Below are 21323 nucleotides of genomic sequence, written 5' to 3' on the forward strand. Positions count from 1 at the left end.
CTGCTAGATCTAACTTGCATACATTTATGTCCAGTGAGTGTTGTGAGTGCCAGTCCACCACATTGTTGGCTTTGTCTGGTAAGTATTCCGCCATCACCAAATTTAGTTGTCCAGGCAGAAGTGCCGTAACTCTTTTGCTAGATCTGACACCATCTTTGTTCGGTATCCCCCTAGGTGGCTGATGTACACACCAATGAAATATAGTTGATCTTCAGCAGGATGCAGCATTGCACCCACCTTCTCCTTGGTTGATTAACAAAACCCAATCCCTCTGAGATGTGCACCGTCACCTGAAGATACTCCTGTCACAAGTTTGGGCATTCAACCATCAGAAGGATGTCATCCTCATAGACAATGAGGCAAACTCCTTGGGACCATGGCTGGCCTCATAACCTTTGTAAAGCACCATGGTGCTAATGTCAGGCCAAGTGGAAGCATCTGGATTTCAAAGTCTGTTGTCTCCAGACAAACTGCAGGAATCTGTGGTGCAGAAGATAGATAGGAACTGGGAGACACGTGTCCTTGAAGTTCAGTAGAACTAACCAGTTGTGTGGTCTCAGAAGATATCTGAGGAGCTGGATGTCCTCCATCTTGAAGTGGCGATAGGTCAGCCACTTGTTGGACTATCGTAAGTTTATGACTGCCCATTGAGCTCAGTCATTTTTCTTCACCAGAAAGAGATTGCTTACAAACCTGTTTGGATGAATGCTGGTTGGGGCAATAGCCTCTTTTAGCAGCAGTTCTGCCACTTCTCTATCAACGAGAGAAGCTTCTTGATTCAAAAAGGAGAGGTGTCTGGCCTTTGTGGGTGAAAAGGGGTTCAATAGAATTCTACGTAAAATCTCCTTTGTTGTATATAGGACCAGGAATCTGATATTAAGATTTTCTAATTGTTGATATAACTTACCAATTACAGAAGAGCTTTTACAAAGATTATTTTCACCTTGTGCAATTTCTCCTGTCTCTGAAGATACCAGGTCTCCTAGCTTAGAACTCAGTAAAGGGCGCAGTTAGGTTGGCTCAAAAATATTACTGCCCTCTGAGCCCATCCTGACAACACTTCAGGAGAGATAAGGGAGCCTGATTACTTGACTTCGTCAGCCAACGCCAGTCCCAAGTTATTCTTGACATGGGCTCCAAAGGACATCCTTAAATAGTGTCTCTTTGCTGCAGGCACATCTCATAACAAGAAAAGGTTCCCCCAGTGAGTCTTCCCATAAGAAAGACAAAAATGTTGTGAGAAGGAGATGTCTCCTTCCTGGAAGAAACATTTCTGCTCCCCAGACAAATAGGACATTGTGTCCCATCACTGGTCTGGGGTCTCAAAAAATGTAAATCTAAGTTGTTGCTTTTCTTCACCCAGTCATTCCTGGTCAAAGCCCTTATATTGGGTCATACCGGTTATATTAAAGAGTGCCTGCATCTTTCTAGTGCAGTCTCCACAGGTGAGCCTGCTGCTGTATGTTCAACAATTTCATGGGCCCTGACACTGATACCACCCAACTCCCACAGGCTTCATCCTTGGGTCTGCATCAGAAAAAATGCAGTTGCTCGAATGGGTGTCAACGCAAGTGCCTTTGACACCAACCCTGAAGTCCCAGGTACCACCAACAGAACTGTCTTGGCACCATCCCACCCTTGAAGTTGGAAGAGATTATTTGAGAGGCAAGAAATAAGTTAGAGCTTCTTTCAAGAGCCAGCACCCCTTCTAAGCATCTCTCAAGAGCGCATTGATTTGCTCGAACAGAAGTACTCTTCAGCTTGGATTCTCATTTTCTAGATATGCCTAACTAGGATTATGGATGTACAGGGGAATATCATTTGGCTGATTACCCCCTCCCTCCTTGTTGCACATATGCTACATACTGCCTAGACCTCCAAAATGTTAGTGGTGATACATCACCAGAAGATAATGGCCCTCATTCTGACCTTGGCGGGCGGCGGAGGCCGCCCGCCAAAGTCCCGCCGTCAGGTTACCGTTCCGCGGTCGAAAGACCGTGGCGGTAATTCTGACTTTCCCGCTGGGCTGGCGGGCGGTCGCCTTCAGGCCGCCCGCCAGCCCAGCGGGAAAGAGGCTTCCACGATGAAGCCGGCTCGGAATCGAGGCGGCGGAGTGGAAGCTGTGCGACGGGTGCAGTTGCACCCGTCGCGTATTTCACTGTCTGCGCAGCAGACAGTGAAATACATTTAGGGGCCCTCTTACGGGGGCCCCTGCAATGCCCATGCCAGTGGCATGGGCACTGCAGGGGCCCCCAGGGGCCCCGTGACCCCCCCTACCGCCATCCGGATCCCGGCGGTCGGACCGCCGGGATCTGGATGGCGGTAGGGGGGGTCGGAATCCCCTCGGCGGCGCAGCAAGCTGCGCCGCCTTGGAGGATTCAATGGGGCGGCGGTACACTGGCGGGAGCCCGCCAGTGGTGCCGGTCCGACCGCGGCTTTACCGCCGCGGTCGGAATCCCCATTGGAGCACCGCCGGCCTGTCGGCGGTGCTCCCGCGGTCCTCCGCCCTGGCGGTCTTTGACCGCCAGGGTCAGAATGACCGCCAATATCTCTTATCCTTTTATCCCTAAGACAGTCTGTTCATTCATCTCTGTAGCAGCTAATGCAGGGGAGCCACGTGAGTTGCCTTTGCTAACCGCAGAACCTAAGTCTAACATCCTGAAGGAAATACTGCGGTTGTCTTCTGGAATACCAGAAACATTTTTGCCGATTAATGGAGCATTGCGCCAACTAGCTCTGATTTTCTGAGAAAAGCCCTTCTCTCGTCCAGCACTATCAGCATATGCCTCTACTGAGAGCTTGGTGGTTAAGGTGTCAGTCATCATCAGCAAAGCTGTATTCCAACGTTTTCTCATTGTCTCCTCTAGACAGTGTGTCCACATTCCATGGGCCAAACTCTTTTTGCTTCTGGCATCGTAGCCCTCTCCACTGCCATTGCTACATGCCTTCTTCGATAGCATGTCCATGCATTGTGGTAATTGGTTAGTAAGGCTGTAGTAAGCCTTCCAAACCACTTGAAAAACAAAAAGGCTTTTTGATCTGTAGCGTGACAATTTGAAGCTTCAAAGCAAAAACTCTTGAATGTGACTGGATTACACCGACAGGGTGGCCCGATCCATTGCTAGAGTTCTTATTATCCACAGGCATCCCATGTCGCATTCCACACAATTATAAGATGTTCAGGCTGCCTAATTGGTCTTAGTTGGTGAGAAGCTGTTCAGTGACAAAAAAAATCCTTCCTCAAGTGATTGAAAAATAGCCTCTACTTGACATGCTCACTGGTCCCAGCCAATAATATTCATAATTATAATGCAGTTCTCAGGACTTTTTAAAGGGCTAAGAGCCTCACTTAGACTCTGGTGGATAGTACATCAATCTTCTTTGGGGGCAAGGGTGATGGATCCCCTGCCCTCTTTATAGATCCTTGCCTGTCTGGAGGGTATCATTCGAATTTCTCTAAAAAAGAAGCTTAGCCCACGGTGACTCTCTTTAGAGCCCTATAGCTATGCCACACAGGTGCCATTTTTTTACCATTTTTACAGGGCGCGCTCAGCAACTGAGCAAACCTTTTTATTTTTTGAGAAAACAAACTCAAAAAACAAATGACCAACATGCCTAGGGAGTTGTTTACCTGCATGTACAAGTCTTTCTGCATTTTCTTTGCCCGGGTTCGCCATTAGACAACAGTAAATAGAAATGTTGTGACCTATTTGCTGTTCTGCTCTTGTCAGGTAGACATATTTGTTTTATTTATGTCTATTGTCTAGTTGCCTATGTCCATCGAACCGCTAAGCGTAATTACAGATATTCTCAGAATGATTTTCTAAAAGGTTCAGCAGTTGAATGGCTTTTCAAGATTCTTCTTAATCTTCATCCTCTAGTAAAAATGCCCCCTCTGTTTGGTGTATGAAACTAGCATTATGAGTGCTGGCATATATGTTTTCTGAGCCTTTGCCACAGTTGACATTATAGTGGTGAGATAGAAGCTTTTTTGGTGACAGTCATTTCTGTGGGATGGGTAGATAAGCTGCAGTTGATATCCACTGTGGAATATTGTACAGTATTGCACTATAAGAATATTTATGGATGACTGACTATCTACCAAGATCTCTGTTGACTCCACACTGTGGAGTAAAAATAAGAAATTTGCCAATGTTTATAAATCCCTCTATTGGCTGTTTAGAGGGTCTTTCGCAATCCGAATGAAACATGGGGTTATCAGCAAATGTTTTGGAACGCTTAACCCAAGATTATGAAACACCTTGAACACCAATCTGACATCTGAACTAACCCATGTTTTACTCTGGAATCTCTTAAAAAAACAATTGTTCAGGTACATGTGTGACCAACTAACTGCACAGTTTAGCACACCCAGTGTCAGGTAGACTAGATACCGCACAATACTATCATCTGTTGACTCTTCTTGAATGACTAGAAAGAATTGAAGTAGTTGTGTGAACTCTTGCTTGCTAAATGTTTGTTGCGTTATCTCGACAGAGACCCTTAGCCAGCCACAGGAACAGTAAATGTGTTGTAGCACAATAATATTGCAAGCCTATCTGCAGAGTAACAGTTTAAAATGTATTAGTGGGGACATGGAAGATGAGTCAGGCTATAACTTGGCTTATATGTATGGGCATTGCAAAATTACTTCTAATGGATACTTCTACCTGCAAATATCTCACTTGTTGAATAGCCCCAGGTGCCATACTGGGTCTGGAACCTTTTCACCTCTTCCATACAGGTAGGTTCAACTTGACATAAGAAGCAATGCCACGATGACATCACAGGAGCCATATTGCGCCTACCACAGGCCATTGACATCAATTACCTTTATTCAGTGCACTTCGACTAGAATCTGGAACTGCTCTCTCTGATTTTTCAGTGCAGTTTTTAAGAAGGTGGCAGATGTGTTAGAATTATCACTGCCAACAGTGGAGTTGAGGTCTAACATCTTGAAGGACGTCATGCAGTTGCCTACTGCTGCAACAGAACCTTTACAGCTAGATAATGAGACATTCCTATATCCAGTAAGCGCAGTTGGGGACAAGCCACATCGGCCTCAGCTGTAAACCGCTTGATAGCCAGAGGGTTACAGGCCTGCACCTGGAGACCTGGATTTTCTTACAGTTCACACATCACTAGAAAGGCTTGTGGGTCAAGCATCTTAAAGCACCAAACATAATCCTGAAACTTTCCTTCCGGCACTCCTAGACAGGCAATCAAAAAAGCTGTAGGCTGTAGGCAAAACGGTATTCCTGGTGGTTTGGCCCTCCAATCCCTAAATGTAATTTGCCTGTTGGGCAGGTGTACATATGCTTTGTTGGGTATGGCATCTATTGTGGTGCCAAATTTGTAGGCCCAACTCAGAGACCACTTTTCAGAGTTGGTGAAAGGTGGCCTGGATGCCTCTAGGCTGGTCATTAGAGCAGGGTGGGCATAGTGGACTGAGTGGCCACAGCCATTGGTTTTTTGGTGACCAGGCATAACCATGTGTGGCACAGGTCATTCAGATTTCCCAGTGATGTTAAAGCAGCATTGATCGAAATGCCATATAATGGGAAATATCATTTTGAATGTTGGTTTGGAGATATATTGGCAGAGCAATAACTAAGTCTGTGGGACTTCGATCTCCAACCCAAGACAACACATAATTTCAGATGGTTTCCTAATAGCTTCTTGAGAGATTCAAACTTATGCTATTCCCAGCCTGTCCAGCCAGTCTAACAAGAAAACCAGCTGCTTTGGCAGTCAGTGACAGAGGGAGGGGAAAAAGGCCACCAGGGCCAGCAGCCTTTCTTGTACTCCTCTACCTAGTCTTCCCATCTAAACTCCACCTGGAAAGCCACTTTGGGTTCCCCTTGAAGAAGCACTTGCGCCCACTTGAATGGCCATAACATTGGCCCAACATGTCCTGTAGATTGCAGAATCGAGGTATGCCCCACACTTTTCAACATGATCACCTCCAGATCTCAGCAGTTCCCCACCATTCCTTCAGTTAGATGATCATGTGCAAATTCTGCAGCAGGAGCTGGCTGCTATGCCGCAGAAAAAAGTTGGTGCTTTGTTCCCAGTGTAGGAAATCAGGCAGAAGTTCTCTTCCTAATGACTTCCAAAAAGGATAGCTGGCTTGTGTCCCTCCACTTGTAGGATGCGTTTATACAGAAGGTACCTGAGTTTTCCTGGAATGGGCCACTCACTATCAGCTTTAAATCATTCCATTCAGACTATCATCAGCAGCTCAAGCCTTCACAGAGGTGATGGCCATGGTGCAGTTCATCTGGCAATGCTGGGTATCTCTTTTGCTGTACCTTGATATCTGGCTGCTGAAGACCAGTTCTTCTGGGATGGTGTCATACTAACTGTTGGCAACAACTTCCCTGCTGTTGTATTTTGGCTTTTCCAGCAATGTGCCCAAGTCTCACCGAAAGCACTGCCAGTGCTTCCTGTTCATACGGAAAGTAATGGACACAAAATCTTTCTGAGTCTTCTTCCCCCCTCATGGAATCTGAGGTGTTTGGATATGAATCTAATGTTTCAGGAGGAAGCGCTAGTTCCATCCCTTATGGTACTTTGTCTGCTAGGTCTAATGACTTTCTGCATCCTTCTGGTCCATGGTACATGAGGGCTCTGCGGAGGTGCCTGCATTGCCAGTGGCTTCAGCACAAGAGAGATTTGTTGGATTCCATCAAGATTTCCTGTGACACTGTGGCTGACCTGGATTGGTGATTTGTGGAGGAGCACCCGGCTGAAGGGATGTCTTTTCACATACTTTGGCCATGTTAGTGACAGATGCATCCACCCTCCCCATTCAGAAGGTAGAAAGCAGTAGTTACAAGTTAATTTGTCACATTGAACTGCTTCAAAAGTGATGTTTTAAATGGATGCTTTTATCTTCAGATTCCTCATCTGTGGAATAAGCCCAAGTGTCAGACTGGGTCTGGAAATTTAAAAGCTCTTATGTCACTGGTAGGGGTGCTTGCTTCGTGTAAACGCTGGAAGTGGCGTCAAATGGCATCACTATAGTCTTATAGCACCCACCCTTGTACAATAATCTCAAATCTCTTTTTTCTGCACCTTTGACATGGATCCAGAGCTTGCTCTTCAGAACTTTGAGTTTTCCTCACAGAAAATGTATTTAGTGCAGTACAGTGTTGTCACTCAAGCCCTCACGTTTTAAGTCCTGCAGGGGTTGTGAAGGACAGATCTTGACTACTGATCCCCCCTCCATTTGCTTCTGTTGCCTTGGGTTGGATCAGGATTCTTGCTTCTGTGAATCCTGTCAGTGCATGCACCCTAAGGCCATCATAGCTGAGGCCATGTTCTTTCTGGATTGCACATAGGTGAAGCCGTCTATGTTGGAGACCTCCTTCCAGTTTCCCATCTTCACATCCTTCAGTTACAAAGTGCAGGAAAAACAAAAAACACAAGAAATAAAAAAGTAAGTCACCCAGACACCCTCGGACTCCCTCATGATCTGGATCTTCAAAGTCAGAGTTAGTCGTCATGAAACGTGTCCAACCTCCTCTGAGGGACCCTGCACCATTGACCCTGCTGGATCTGGTTTGTGAGCCATCTCTACTGGCGCCACCATTTACCTTTCCCTTTCCTTTGGTGCAGAATCCGATGCTGACACAGACTCATCCTGAATTCTCAGGTCTTTGTCAAAACATTGGCACCATCTGCCGTGCCTTCAGGCCCTATGGTGTCATAGGGCTTCCCAGTGTTTATGCCTCTGGCCAGATGCTGCTCAGTGCCATCCCACCTGGACTGACACTGGCTCCTTCTCCCTTTGAACCAGCTTTGAGGTACACCACAATAAAAACCAACCCCTAAGCAAAGGTTGTCACTGCCTCTAGCAGTGCCACTACTACTTCCACCTTGGGCTCAACTCTCTAAAATTGTGCCACAGAACAGCCCAAGAAGAGAGGGGCAGAGGATCCAGGAGGAAGAGTGTAGAAACAGGACCTGTTTAGAACAGATTCAGAACCCTTAGACCTTTAGCCATACAGAGATGACAATGGGACCGACCAAAGCCATGAGCTGTAAGGCCTATCTTTCGCAGGTGGATACCTTCCTACTGTGCACCCAACTCCAGGGGTGTTGCCTTTTTATAGAATTGTCAAGAAAGAGGCAGAAGTGTACAGTAGGGGCAAAAACCTGCTTCCTCACTGACGTTCTCCTACGTCAGCTCCTACAACTGATCCATTACTCCCCAACTATAGTGCCCTCCTAGACCCAGCCTTGGAAGCATGGGACAAGCCTACATAGCCTCCTGCTTGCAACAGATTTGGAGCTAGACATTACCACTTGTTCCAGACGATCCACCATTTCCTTCTATCCACCTTTATCTGAAAGCTTAGTAATCCAGTCATCACGTTATTCCAGTCAGTCAGAAGGTACTTTCCTGTCAGTCCCCTGCAGACTTTCTCTGCAGGGAGTATGTCAGTTATGTCACAGCATGCCTATTGGCTGCTAGCTCACTTCAACCAGACATTTATGACATGTCCCAGATGATTGTGCCTTATGTACCAGAAGATATGTAGGCACACTTCCAGAAAGTGATCCATGATGGACTGAATGTCTCCTGGCATATCATTAAGTCTGGGCTGGATACTGCAGACTCTGTGGCCCAGGCTATGAGCATCTGTCTCAATTCAGCGGCATGCCCGGCTGCGCATGTCCAAGTTTTCATCCAACATTCAAGCCAAACTATATGGACCTTCCATTTCATGATTCTCGCCTTTTTGGGACAAGGCAGATTCGGTATTAGAGTGGTTTAAGACCAGCAAGGCCACAGCCCACTCCTTGGGCTTGCAACTGCCACCTATTATGAGGGATGAACACCATCTAAAGCTTTATCATGGCTTTTCAAAAGGCTTCTCTTAAAGACAATGCAAGGCCGACCAACCACAGACCCAGCAGCAGCAACAAAATCCAATCAGGCAATACAGTGCTCCAGAATGAACTCAGAAAATGGTCTCACTCAACCTACAGAGTGTGTACTTACACATCCCTGTCCTACTGTCACAACTTGCAGTACTCACAATTTGTAGTTGTTTCTACGCACAAACAATTTGTAGTGCTTCCATTTGGCTTAACATCAGTACCTCAGGTTTTCGCAAAGTTGATGGCAGTGGCTGCAGTCTATCTCAGAAGGTCAAGCATCCTAATCTTCCTGTACCATGATGACTCTCTTATCAAAGCCAGGTCCCCAGAGATGGTCAACAGTATTCCTGCAGTTCGAACTGTGATTTTTCGATTAACAAGACCAATCTCACATGTGGCCCTCTCAATGTTTCTAGTTCATAGGATCAGTATTCAGCGCCTTTCCATCTCCACAGATGATTACCTCCATCAAGGAATTGGTCCCATCCTTCCAACAAGCCACACAATTTCCATTTTTGATGGTGGTGAGATTCATAGGTTTGCTTGCTTCCTGCATTCTCCTAGTCATGCACGCACATTGATACATGAGAGCCCAACAGGGGTGTCTGCACACTCAGTGACTACAGTATGGAGGAGACCTTTTAGATTCTACAGTGGTTATCTCCAGCTCTGCTGCAGTAGACCTTCGGGGGAGAGGGAGAAATGAGGTGAACCTGTCTTGCGGGATAGCCTTCCCCTTCCCACCAACCGTGGCTCTGGTAGTGAAGGATGTCCCACTTCAGGGTGCAGAACTCATCTAGGATCTGGAGATCAAAGGCCTTTGGTCTCCAGAAGAATAGGTTCTTCACATCAACCTTTTGGAACTACGGGTGATTTGGCTAAGGCTGAAGTCCTTCCTCCAATCAATCCATGGTCAGTCCATCCATATCTTAATGGACAACACAACAGCGATGTGGTACATATGTAGTCAACTAGCAAGAGGTTGTAGGGTTTCACCTCCTTTTACTGGAAGCATTGAAACTGTGGTCTTTGGGACACTACCATGGACCTGTCTTACCGCCAATCTTGGAATGCCTGAGCCATTGTTATCTTGCGGGTCATGAGTGGTTCATTCTACCAGAGGTGGTCCAGGACATCTTCAACCAGTGGGTCACTCCTCAGGCTGACTTGTTCACCCTATTGGAACATGTTCAAAGCCAGCAGTTCCTTGTCTTCTAGTATCCATTGAGGGGAGTCTTTGGGGATACGTCTTAGTTGATGTGGTCCTTTTGGCCTCATTATGCGTTTCGCCAACCATACCCTTGATTTCTCAAGTTCTAACGAAGATTTGCCACACCCAAGCCCAAGTCATTCTCATTGCTCAGGATTGTCCAAGGAGGGTGTGGTACACAGACCATCTGCACTTCTCCACGTGTGCTGTACTCAAGCTGCCATTGAGACTGGACCTTCTCTGCTAATCAGGAGAAATGTTTCTGCACCACAATTTCTGAGGCCTCCACCTACATGCTTGGAGATTGAGTGGGGACATCGAGGTTCCTTACAGCTGCCACCTGAGGTAGTTGATGTCACCCTATTGGTGTGCCCACCCTCCACCAAATCTTCTTACTCAATAACATAGACTCCTTGAAGACCTAGTTCTCACAGGTACTGCAATTTACACTTCAGCTTGCCCAGGAAGGTTATGCGACTGACGCTGTCAAGGCGTATGTGTCAGCCAGACCAGTCATCTTTTTTAAATCCCACATTTTAATGCAATTTCTGAAGAAGTTAACAAATATGTATCCTCGAGCCCCCTTTGTTGTGCCCAATGGGACTTTAATTTGGTTTTTACTTTTCTCACAGGGACTCCATTTGAGCCCCTGCATAGTGTGGTCCTTTAATGATGTTGACTCTAAAAACACAGTTGGTGGCTATCAATTCAGCCAAACAGGTGAGTGGGGTACAAGCTATGAGTTCCTGTCCTCTTTTTACCTCCTTTTAGCCAGCTTAGTGTTGCAAACCAGGGCTGCTTTCCTGCCAAAGGTGGTGACTCCCTTCCATTTGAATCAGTCTGTCATCTTCCTGACCCCATATCCCCCACCCTGTCTCACTAAGGAGGAAGAGCGGTTGCAAAAAGTAGATTCCCAGGCAGGTGGTAAACTACTATCTACATCACACCAAGGACACACGACTGGATGCTTTTCGTGGGCTAATGTAGAGCCAAGAATGGCAAAGCTTGCAAAAAAGGACCCTATTAAGGTGAATTATCCTCCACATCAAGACCTGCTACAGTTTTGCCAAAAACGAACCACCACAGGGGTTCAGGGCCCATTCCACCTGGGTCAAACCCACCACTTCTGCTCTTGCAAATGGAATACCAATTGCAGAGATATTCAAGGTAGCTATATGGACATCTCTGCACTCCTTCACCTAGCATTACTGCCTAAATTCGGAATTCAGCAGAGATGGTCACTTCACCAGATCCATCTTATAGGATGTCCTTGTATAAGCGTTCATCAACCTTCCTTCTAAGTGGGGTATTGCTCTGTAAGGCAGGTGAGGAAACTGCAGGTAGAAGCATAATCAGAAGGAAAAATTATTTTCATGAAGTAATAATCTTTCAAGTGGATACTCTTATCTATGTGTAGATTCCTCACTCACCAGCCCACTTCCACATTTAATGGATTCTTATTGAGAAAGTTAATTAGACCTCAAATTATGTTTTGGTACTGCACTACTCCTATTGGTGTCAATCAGTCTGCTCGCCTTGAAGGATGGGAAAAATGTACAGATCCATTCTGATGTCTGGGAGCATCCTACAGATGAGGAATCTGTAGGTATATAGAATATCCAGCAGAAAGATTCCTACCACAGGTAAGTAACTTTTCAGTCACTTCCTTGTCTCTGCCCCTAAGGCAATAGAAACATGGAAAATAGAACTGATGCCAGTGTACCAAGGTGGGTGATATATTTAGCCAGGGGCTTCATGCTGGAATCTCCTCTGGTGCCAAGACTGAGCCAACACCCCCTACCAGCATGGAAGTACTATGAAACTTTTTGGGGTTCTAATTTGGCACCTGTGGCGTTAAAGGTTGAAGAATCTGCAGGTTTATAGACTATTCACTATACAGATTGTTACAGAAGGTAAGTAACTTTTTCATTACCTCTAATAAGCACCAATACTTTGTGTAAGATGAACTGCACCTAATAATTATGTACTGGGAGTTCTTCGCACTTTGCCACTCTCACTCTGGATTTTTGGGGAATCTGTAGGACATGCAGATTACAGCAAGCCTACTACTGGAGTTTAGAGAAGAGTCAGTCAAAGAGGAGATGTGTCTCATATAAATTGTTAGATTGGTCCTTCTCCACCTTTAACACTTGCTTGTATCTACAGTACTCATTGAGTATGCCTATCCTATTCCCATGGTGAGTCTTTTCTTCTGTGGGTGGGAGAGATATTGAATCATTTACTGTGTTAAATTCTTGTAATGATCTGTGGTGCTCAATTTTTCCCTCTCACACCTCCTGAATATCCCCTTTCTTTTAACTTGCACCTTGTGTTCTAGCTCTCCATCTCACTTGTTACTACTTTTTCCCTTTTGTCATTCTTGTCTTTGTTTTTCACATCCCTCTTCATGACACTAAATCTCTCGTCAACTAAATAGTTCTGTTCCAACCCTCAATCTCACTCATCCTTCATGTCTGTTTTCTTCCGCCAATTGTCTTCCTCCCTTTCACACGTTTTTTTGCTGCCTCTACCATTACTTTCTCTCTGTGAATGCCCCTTCCTCTTTTCTTTCCCTTGCATTCTCATTTTATTTTTTCTATAATTCTCTCATCCTCTTTGATCCCCACTTTTCCCTCTCTTTCTCTCTCCCTGTCCCTTTCTATCTACCCTTATTTCAATATGTTGATCTCATCTCCCTCTCCCAGTCTTTCCCTATATCTCTTTCCTCCTTATCCCTGCCTCTTTCACTTGCTCATCAGCATACTCAATAAACTCTTGTTACCATTTTTCTTTTTCTAACACTCTCACCATTTGATTTCCCCGCTTGTTCATTCCTTTATTCTAATGGCAACATGTTTCCCTTCCTTTTCTCTCCAATTTCCTACCAGGTGCCACTACTGGTCCCAGGACTCAATTATCCGATTGAAACATTTGTGGACTGCCTCAGCGACAAAGGGATCTCCGCCATTATCAAGGTTTGTACACAAGAACACTTATGTGCTACACGTCAGGGGTGCAAAAGTTATAACCTACTTTGCATTGAAATACGTTTGTGCTGTGAACGAAAAAACGGATGCTCAATATCTGATAGGGACTTCTAGCTGGAGATTCCTTACCTTAGAATTTCCTCCAGGCGTCAGACTGAGTCTGGAGAATTTTCTTCGAGCAGCACCCTTGCATGCCTAGCTTAGCATTCATCAGGCTGTTTTTAATACAGAAGTAATGTGTCTGCCAAAAAATTCATGGAAATAAAATGTAACAACTGCATTTTATGTCCACCAGTTGAAAATAGTTGATGCTTTAAAGAGCCAGTATGGATATTGTGCTTCCTTTTCTTAGTGGTCAGACCATACATCTTAACATCAAGGAGTAGATTGAGAAAGTGTACAAAGTGAGAATTTTTCTGATACTCCGTGGTAGAGGTTTAATTGCAAAAGACTTAGAAGATGGTCACATTCTCTTCCAGGGGATCTTCATCAATAGTCATAAACACTGAATATTCCCGCCCAAGTGCGGGGTCCCCTTACATAAACACACAAGTATATGTATCAAATGTATATATAAAATAATAATTCTAGTAGAGAATATTAGTACAAATGTATTATATACATGTACAAGCAGTAATGCAGTCTATGTTGAGAAAGCAGGCTAAAAATGCTTTTTTTTGTGAAGTTTCTTTTTTTTTAAATTTGTTAAACTCTTCAATTATAGGAAAACACCTTTCTGCACTCAAAGTAGAAAGTATAGCAAGTTTAAACAATTCACTGTAAAAGAAAAAACTACATTGAAAATAAAGGAGCATTATTAGCCAATAACTGCAGGCAGATTGACACAGCAGAACCAAAAAAACTGGCGCAGTGCCTTAAAGGCTCTGAGCACCTCCAGTATCCCACCATGCCTCAGGGGTGAAAGTGAGGTGACAGTTGGTTCACAGTTAGGTCAGTTCTTTTTTCTGGCTCCTTCTGTGAGGATCCCAGAGCACTGAGCTCTCATTTCTTCTGAGTTTTTTATACCAGAAAAATCCTTTGTAAACATTATTTCTCTGCTTTACTCGACATTTTACCTTACTACCTGAGTAAAGTAAAAAAAAATCTCAAAAAAATGCCTTCACTTTTTGTGAAATGCCATGCTTGTGGCAAAAAGAAGGCCCAGTCAGATCCACACTCAGTGTGCAAAGTGTGTTTGCCACAGAGTCACTGTCCTGACACCTGCAAACACTGTGAACATCCGTCTAAGAGAATTTTGAAAGAAAGAGAAAGGATTTGTCTGCATGGGCTACATGAGAGGGAGAAAACATCATCCTCCTCTCTTCATAAGATGATCTCCAGAGACAAAGACTCTTCTGACAAGCAGCGAGCAAGATCAACGTCGGCTGGTAGGAAAATTCCTGTTTGTTAGCTGTCGACTTCATCGCTTCTGTAGTCACATCAACATCGTCACCCGACATCAAGGAGTACTCCTCAGTCGACAGTGATTCAGACAACGTCGAGGGACAACATGACGTCGAGAAAACAACTTCCTCACCGGATAGATCTCCGTCGACGGCCACCCACCGATCAGCATCGAGTAAGCACAGAAGTGCACATACGGCATCAAAGGCAGACCAAGATCCTCTGACGTCGAAACATCCAATATCAAAGTCGACCTCAGGGGCAAGGTCGAGGTCTCCGCTGGCAACAAAACGCCACTCGAGGTCAAGGCACTCGCCTCCGTTGGGCCATCGCTCAACGTCGAGGCGGTCAACATCGAGACATATCCTGCCATTGAGTCATCAGTCGCCGTCGAGGCATTCGACATCGAGACTAGAGAAGTCAGGAAGGTCACATTCGACGTCAAAAGTTCAACGATCTCCGTCGGCGACATTACATCATCGTTCGACTTCGAGACACTCCTCACCTTTGAGGGTGGCATCACAAATGACCAGCCCGATCCACGACAACGGCGCAGTCCTTCACTTTACGGTCACGCACAAGGAGTAGATCACATCCCAGGCGAAGATCAAGATCCCCGGTCTCTAGATCCTGTCACCAGAGACGCAGATCCCCTTCATGGTCCACGGCTTCTGAGTCTTCAATTAGAGACGATTCACCTACTCTGACAAATACTCCTCCGGCAAGAGTTTCTCCAGTGGACGATATAACCACTTTCAATAAAGTGTTGGTTAGAGGCGCCCAGAAACTCAATATAGACCTTCCGGAACCGACAACATCATTGTCGGTAATTTTTGAGATGCTACACCATCATACTTCTTCCAGGCAGCTGCTGCGATTAGTTCCTGGTCTTCTGCAGCCAGCCATGGACCATTTTCTGACACCAGCAACCCTGCGTGCAGCGCCGCAGCGGATCCTAAAGAAATATAAGGCCCCAGACCAGGATCCTTTATTTCTCAGAGCTGATCCTCCACCGGACTCGGTCATTCTAGCTTCCGCCCGAAAAACCTATTTGGTGGCCTCCTCATCAACAGTCCCTCCAGATAAGGAGAGCAAGCCTCTGGCTTCGTTGGGTAGGAAAATGTGTGGTACCTCGGCAGCTTTTATGAAAGTCTCTAGTGCCTCTGCACTTTTAGGAAGATACAACCATTCTTTGTGGGACTCTCTGAACAGGTTCGTAGAAAAATTGCAGAGAAGACAGACAGGATTTCTAAGAGATCCTTCAGGAAGGAGGTCTGGTAGCTGACCAGGTGATCAGTGTGGCTGCGGATGGCTCGGACTTAGCGGCTCATGGATATGCACATGGCATATGTGCAAGGAGGTCATCTTGGCTGCGCCTCACAGGTTTAAAACAGGAGGTTCAACATTGCAGCCTCAACCTGCCATTCACTGGGAATTCTTTGTTTGGGACCCATACGGATGAGATGGCCAAAATGAAGTCGGAGTTGGACACTCTGAAAGCAGTAGGGCTAGACATACGTAAGGAATACCGAAGAAGGTATGGGGCACATGATAGACGTCCTTATCAGCAGAGGGTTCAAACTCCTCATTGGCCCCAAAGGCCACAGCAAAGACAAGGACGACCGTTCTATCAGCCCCGCAAGACAACAAGAGAACGTGGTTCAAGTAGGCAAAATCAGTCTACCCCCAAAACATCGGGCAAACAATGAGAATTTGCTTCCCCTGATTCTGTCAACCACTCCAGTATGGGGAAGTATTGCAAATTATGTAAACGAGTGGCACGCCATAACACATGACAAATGGGTGCTAAATATTGTCAAGAATGGGTATTCTCTACGTTTCAAGTCTCCTCCTCCTCCGGTGCCACCAACAAAAACAAAGTATCTCCACCAGTCTTTGCTATAAAAAAGAGGTTATCATTCTGCTGCAAAAACGAGCTATCGAAAAAGTTCCACCTTCGCACAGAGGAAAAGGAGTGTACTCCTGCTATTTCTTAGCACAAAAGAAAGGTCAAGACGGGGTTTTCAGACCCCTTTTGGATCTGAGACATCTGAACAAGTACATTCAAAAAGAAAAGTTCAGAATGTTGGCCCTACATCAGATTTTTCCTCAGCTCCATCAAGGGGATTGGATGTGCTCCATAGATCTACAGGATGCATATTTTCACATCACGGTTATAGTGAAACACTGCAAATTTCTTCGCTTCGTAGTTGCATCCCAACATTACCAATTCAGGGTACTGCCCTTCAGGCTAAAATCAGCTCCTCGAACATTCTCCAAATGTGTAGCAACAATAGCAGCACACTTGAGAAAGAAGAATATCTTCATTTACCCGATCTCGACGATTGGTTACTAAAAGGCAGCACTGCAGAGCAAACTTTTAACCACCTCAAGATCGTTTTGGGCACCTTCAACACTCTAGGTCTGCAGGTCACCCTTCAAAAGTCCATACTAACTCCAACCCAGAGGCTCCATTACTTAGGGGCAGTACTGGACACCAATCTAGAAAAAGTGTATCCTTTGGAGGAGAGACTATTATCAGTAGCACAGAAGTGTCACACCATTCTTCACACTCTACTACCTACAGTCAGGCAAATAGCATGGCTACTGGGCTCCATGGCCTCCTGCATTTTCATTGTCCCGGATGCCAGATTATACATGAGGACTCTTCAGGAGAACCTGAAAGATCAGTGGAGTCAACTCACAGCCAGATGGGAAGATAGAATAATCCTCTCACCTGTGGCAAAAACATTGCTACAGTGGTGGACTCGCCAACAATATCTGCTAATAGGGGTTCCTTTTTATCAGAGCACTCCTACCAAGACCCTTGTAACGGATGCATCACTGCAGGGTTAGGGAGCTCACATGGGTCCTCTCCAAGCCCAAAGCCTCTGGTCAAAAAAGGAACAGCAATACCACATCAATCTGCTGGAGCTGAGGGCAGTTCATCTGGCTCTCAAATCGTTTTACCCATCCACCAAGGGCCAATGCATTTTAGTTCAAACAGACAACATGACCACAATGTACTATTTAAACATGCAAAGGGGGAATCACATCTCGCCCTCTGACTCGAGAATCACAAAGTAGCGAAGAGGCTGTCAATCACAGCAGTTCACCTGCCAGGGGAACAAAATACAAAAGTGGATTCCCTAAGCCGAAATCTACCAGACTCGCACGACTGGATGCTTCACAACGACACCGTGGAAGACATTTTCTGGCTATGGGGGCATCCTCAATTAGATCTGTTTGCTGACGAAACCAACAAAAAATGCCCAGACTTCGCATCCAGGTTTTACCGACTAGGGATGAAGGAGAATGCCCAGTTGATAGATTGGTCAGAGACATTTCTTTATGCTTTTCCACCCATTACCATAACTCCCACCGTGATAAACAAACTATACAGGTCCAGAACAAGGATGATACTAATAGCCCTGGAATGGCCTCGCCAATAATGGTACACAGATCTCCTCCAGTTGTCAGAAAAACCTCACAAGAGGTTGCCGTGCATACGAGATCTTCTCCACATACTAGAGGGGAAAGTTCTACATCCCAATCTTCCCTCGCTGAGCTTGATGGCATGGCTCCTGAATTCCTGCAGTACAGGCATCTAGGCCTCTCACAGGAATGCATGGATATTTTGAAGGAGTCCAAAAGGCCCTCGACGCGACATTCCTATGCTTTCAAATGAAAAAGATTCTACATACGGTGCAGACAGAATGATTTCAATCCTATCCTGGCTCAAGAGGAGGTTATTCTGTCCTACCTCCTTCACCTTGTGAAGTCAGGACTGCAGTTTTTCTAACCCCTTCGCTGCCAGGCCTTTTCCCCCTCCTGTGCCGAGCCTTTTTTGGCTATTTGGAGAAGTTCGCGCTTAGGCCCTCATAACTTTTTGTTCACATAAGCTACCCACGCCAAATTTGCGTCCTTTTTTCCAACATCCTAGGGATTCTAGAGGTACCCAGACTTTGTGGGTTCCCCAGAAGGAGGCCAAGAAATCAGCCAAAATACAGTGAAAATTTCGTTTTTTTCAAAAAAATGGGAAAAAGGGGCTGCAGAAGAAGGCTTGTGGTTTTTTCCCTGAAAAGGGTATCAACAAAGGGTTTGCGGTGCTAAAATCACCAGCTTTCAGGAACAGCAGACTTGAATCAGAAAACCCAATTTTTCAACACAATTTTGGCATTTTACTGGGACATACCCCATTTTTACGATTTTTTTGTGCTTTCAGCCTCCTTCCAGTCAGTGACAGAAATGGGCATGAAACCAACGCTGGATCCCAGAAACCTGCAACATTTCTGAAAAGTAGACAAAATTCTGAATTCAGCAAGGGGTAATTTGTGTAGATCCTACAAGGGTTTCCTACAGAAAATAACATCTGAAAAAGAAAAATATTGAAATTGAGGTGAAAAAAACATCAATTTTTCTCTACGTTTTACTCTGTAACTTTTTCCTGCAATGTCAGATTTTCAAAAGCAATATACCGTTACGTCTGCTGGACTCTTCTGGTTGCGGGGATATATAGGGCTTGTAGGTTCTTCAAGAACTCTAGGTACTCAGAGCCAATAAATGACCTGCACCCTGCAGTGGGTTATCATTCTATGCTGGGTATACCACAATTCATTTGCTGAAATATAAAGAGTAAAAAATAGCTATCCAGAAAACCTTTGTATTTCCAAAATGGGCACAAGATAAGGTGTTGAGAAGCAGTGGTTATTTGCACATCTCTGAATTCCGGGGTGCCTATACTAGCATGTGAATTACAGGGCATTTCTCAAATAGACGTCTTTTTTACACACTGTCTTACATTTGGAAGGGAAAAATGTAGAGAAAGACAAGGGGCAATAACACTTGTTTTGCTATTCTATGTTCCCCCAAGTCTCCTGATAAAAATGATACCTCACTTGTGTGGGTAGGCCTAGCGCCCGCGACAGGATATGCTCCAAAACACAATGTGGACACATCACAGAGCTGTTTTTAGCAAAGTGCCTACCTGTAGATTTTGGCCTCTAGCTCAGCCGGCACTTAGGGAAACCTACCAAACCTGTGCATTTTTAAAAACTAGAGACCTAGGGGAATCCAAGATGGGGTGACTTGTGGGGCTCTGACCAGGTTCTGTTACCCAGAATCCTTTGCAAACCTCAAAATGTGGCTAAAAAAACACATGTTCCTCACATTTCGGTGACAGAAAGTTCTGGAATCTGAGAGGAGCCCCAAATTTCCTTCCACCTAGCGCTCCCCCAAGTCTCCCGATAAAAATGATACCTCACTTGTGTGGGTAGGCCTAGCGCCCGCAACAGGATATGCCCCAAAACACAACTTGGACACATCACAGAAAACAGAGCTGTTTTTAGCAAAGTGCCTACCTGTAGATTTTGGACTCTAGCTTAGCCGGCACCTAGGGAAACCTACCAAACCTGTTCATTTCTGAAAACTAGAGACCTAGGGGAATCCAAGATGGGGTGACTTGTGTGGCTCGGACCAGGTTCTGTTACCCAGAATCCTTTGCAAACCTCAAAATTTGGCTAAAAAAACACATGTTCCTCACATTTCTGTGGCAGAAAGTTCTGGAATCTGAGAGGAGCCACAAATTTCCTTCCACCCAGCGTTCCCCCAAGTCACCCGATAAAAATGGTACGTCACTTGTGTGGGTAGGCCTAGCGCCCGCAACAGGAAACGCCCCAAAGCGCAACGTGGACACATCCACATTTTTTAAAGAAAACAGAGGTGTTTTTTGCAAAGTGCCTACCTGTAGATTTTGGCCTCTAGCTCAGCCGGCACCTAGGGAAACCTACCAAACCTGTGCATTTCTGAAAACTAGAGACCTAGGGGAATCCAAGATGGGGTGACTTGTGTGGCTCGGACCAGGTTCTGTTACCCAGAATCCTTTGCAAACCTCAAAATTTGGCTAAAAAAACACATGTTCCTCACATTTCTGTGGCAGAAAGTTCTAAAATCTGAGAGGAGCCACACATTTCCTTCCACCCAGCGTTCCCCCAAGTCTCCCGATAAAAATGATACCTCACTTGTGTGGGTAGGCCTAGCGCCCGCGACAGGAAACGCCCCAAATCGCAACGTGGACACATCCAATTTTTTTAAAGAAAACAGATGTGTTTTTTGCAAAGTGCCTACCTGTAGATTTTAGCCTCTAGCTCAGCCGGCACCTAGGGAAACCTACCAAACCTGTGCATTTCTGAAAACTAGAGACCTAGGGGAATCCAAGATGGGGTTACTTGTGTGGCTCGGACCAGGTTCTGTTACCCAGAATCCTTTGCAAACCTCAAAATTTTGCTAAAAAAACACATGTTCCTCACATTTCTGTGGCAGAAAGTTCTGGAATCTGAGAGGAGCCACAAATTTCCTTCCACCCAGCGTTCCCCCAAGTCTCCCGATAAAAATCACTTGTGTGGGTAGGCCTAGCACCAGCGACAGGAAACGCCCCAAAGCGCAACGTGGACACATCCAATTTTTTGAAAGAAAACAGAGGTGTTTTTTGCAAAGTGCCTAACTGTAGATTTTGGCCTCTAGCTCAGCCAGCACCTAGGGAAACCTACCAAACCTGTGCATTTCTGAAAACTAGAGACCTAGGGGAATCCAATATGGGGTGACTTGTGTGGCTCAGACCAGGTTCTGTTACCCAGAATCCTTTGCAAACCTCAAAATTTGGCTAAAAAAACACATGTTCCTCACATTTCTGTGGCAGAAAGTTCTGGAATCTGAGAGGAGCCACAAAACTATTTGCCCTGGCGCCTAGAGGTTTCTGCCCCCACTGGGGGCAGATCGGCCTTATTCCAATAGGCCGATCTGCCCCCAGGGGGGCAGAAATGGCCTAAAATAAA

General features: G+C 45.5%; 1 protein-coding gene across 1 annotated transcript in view; it reads left to right on the forward strand.

Annotated features, from left to right (window-relative positions):
- Positions 1–21323, forward strand: part of LOC138258720 (Bardet-Biedl syndrome 1 protein-like) — a 235056-nt gene that overhangs the window by 131331 nt on the left and 82402 nt on the right. The window contains exon 3 of the mRNA XM_069206001.1: positions 12988–13074. Within this exon, the coding sequence (XP_069062102.1) occupies positions 12988–13074 (87 nt within the window). The remainder of the gene's footprint in view (positions 1–12987; positions 13075–21323) is intronic.

Source organism: Pleurodeles waltl, chromosome 9 (genome assembly GCF_031143425.1).
Source record: "Pleurodeles waltl isolate 20211129_DDA chromosome 9, aPleWal1.hap1.20221129, whole genome shotgun sequence".
NCBI lineage: Eukaryota > Metazoa > Chordata > Amphibia > Caudata > Salamandridae > Pleurodeles > Pleurodeles waltl.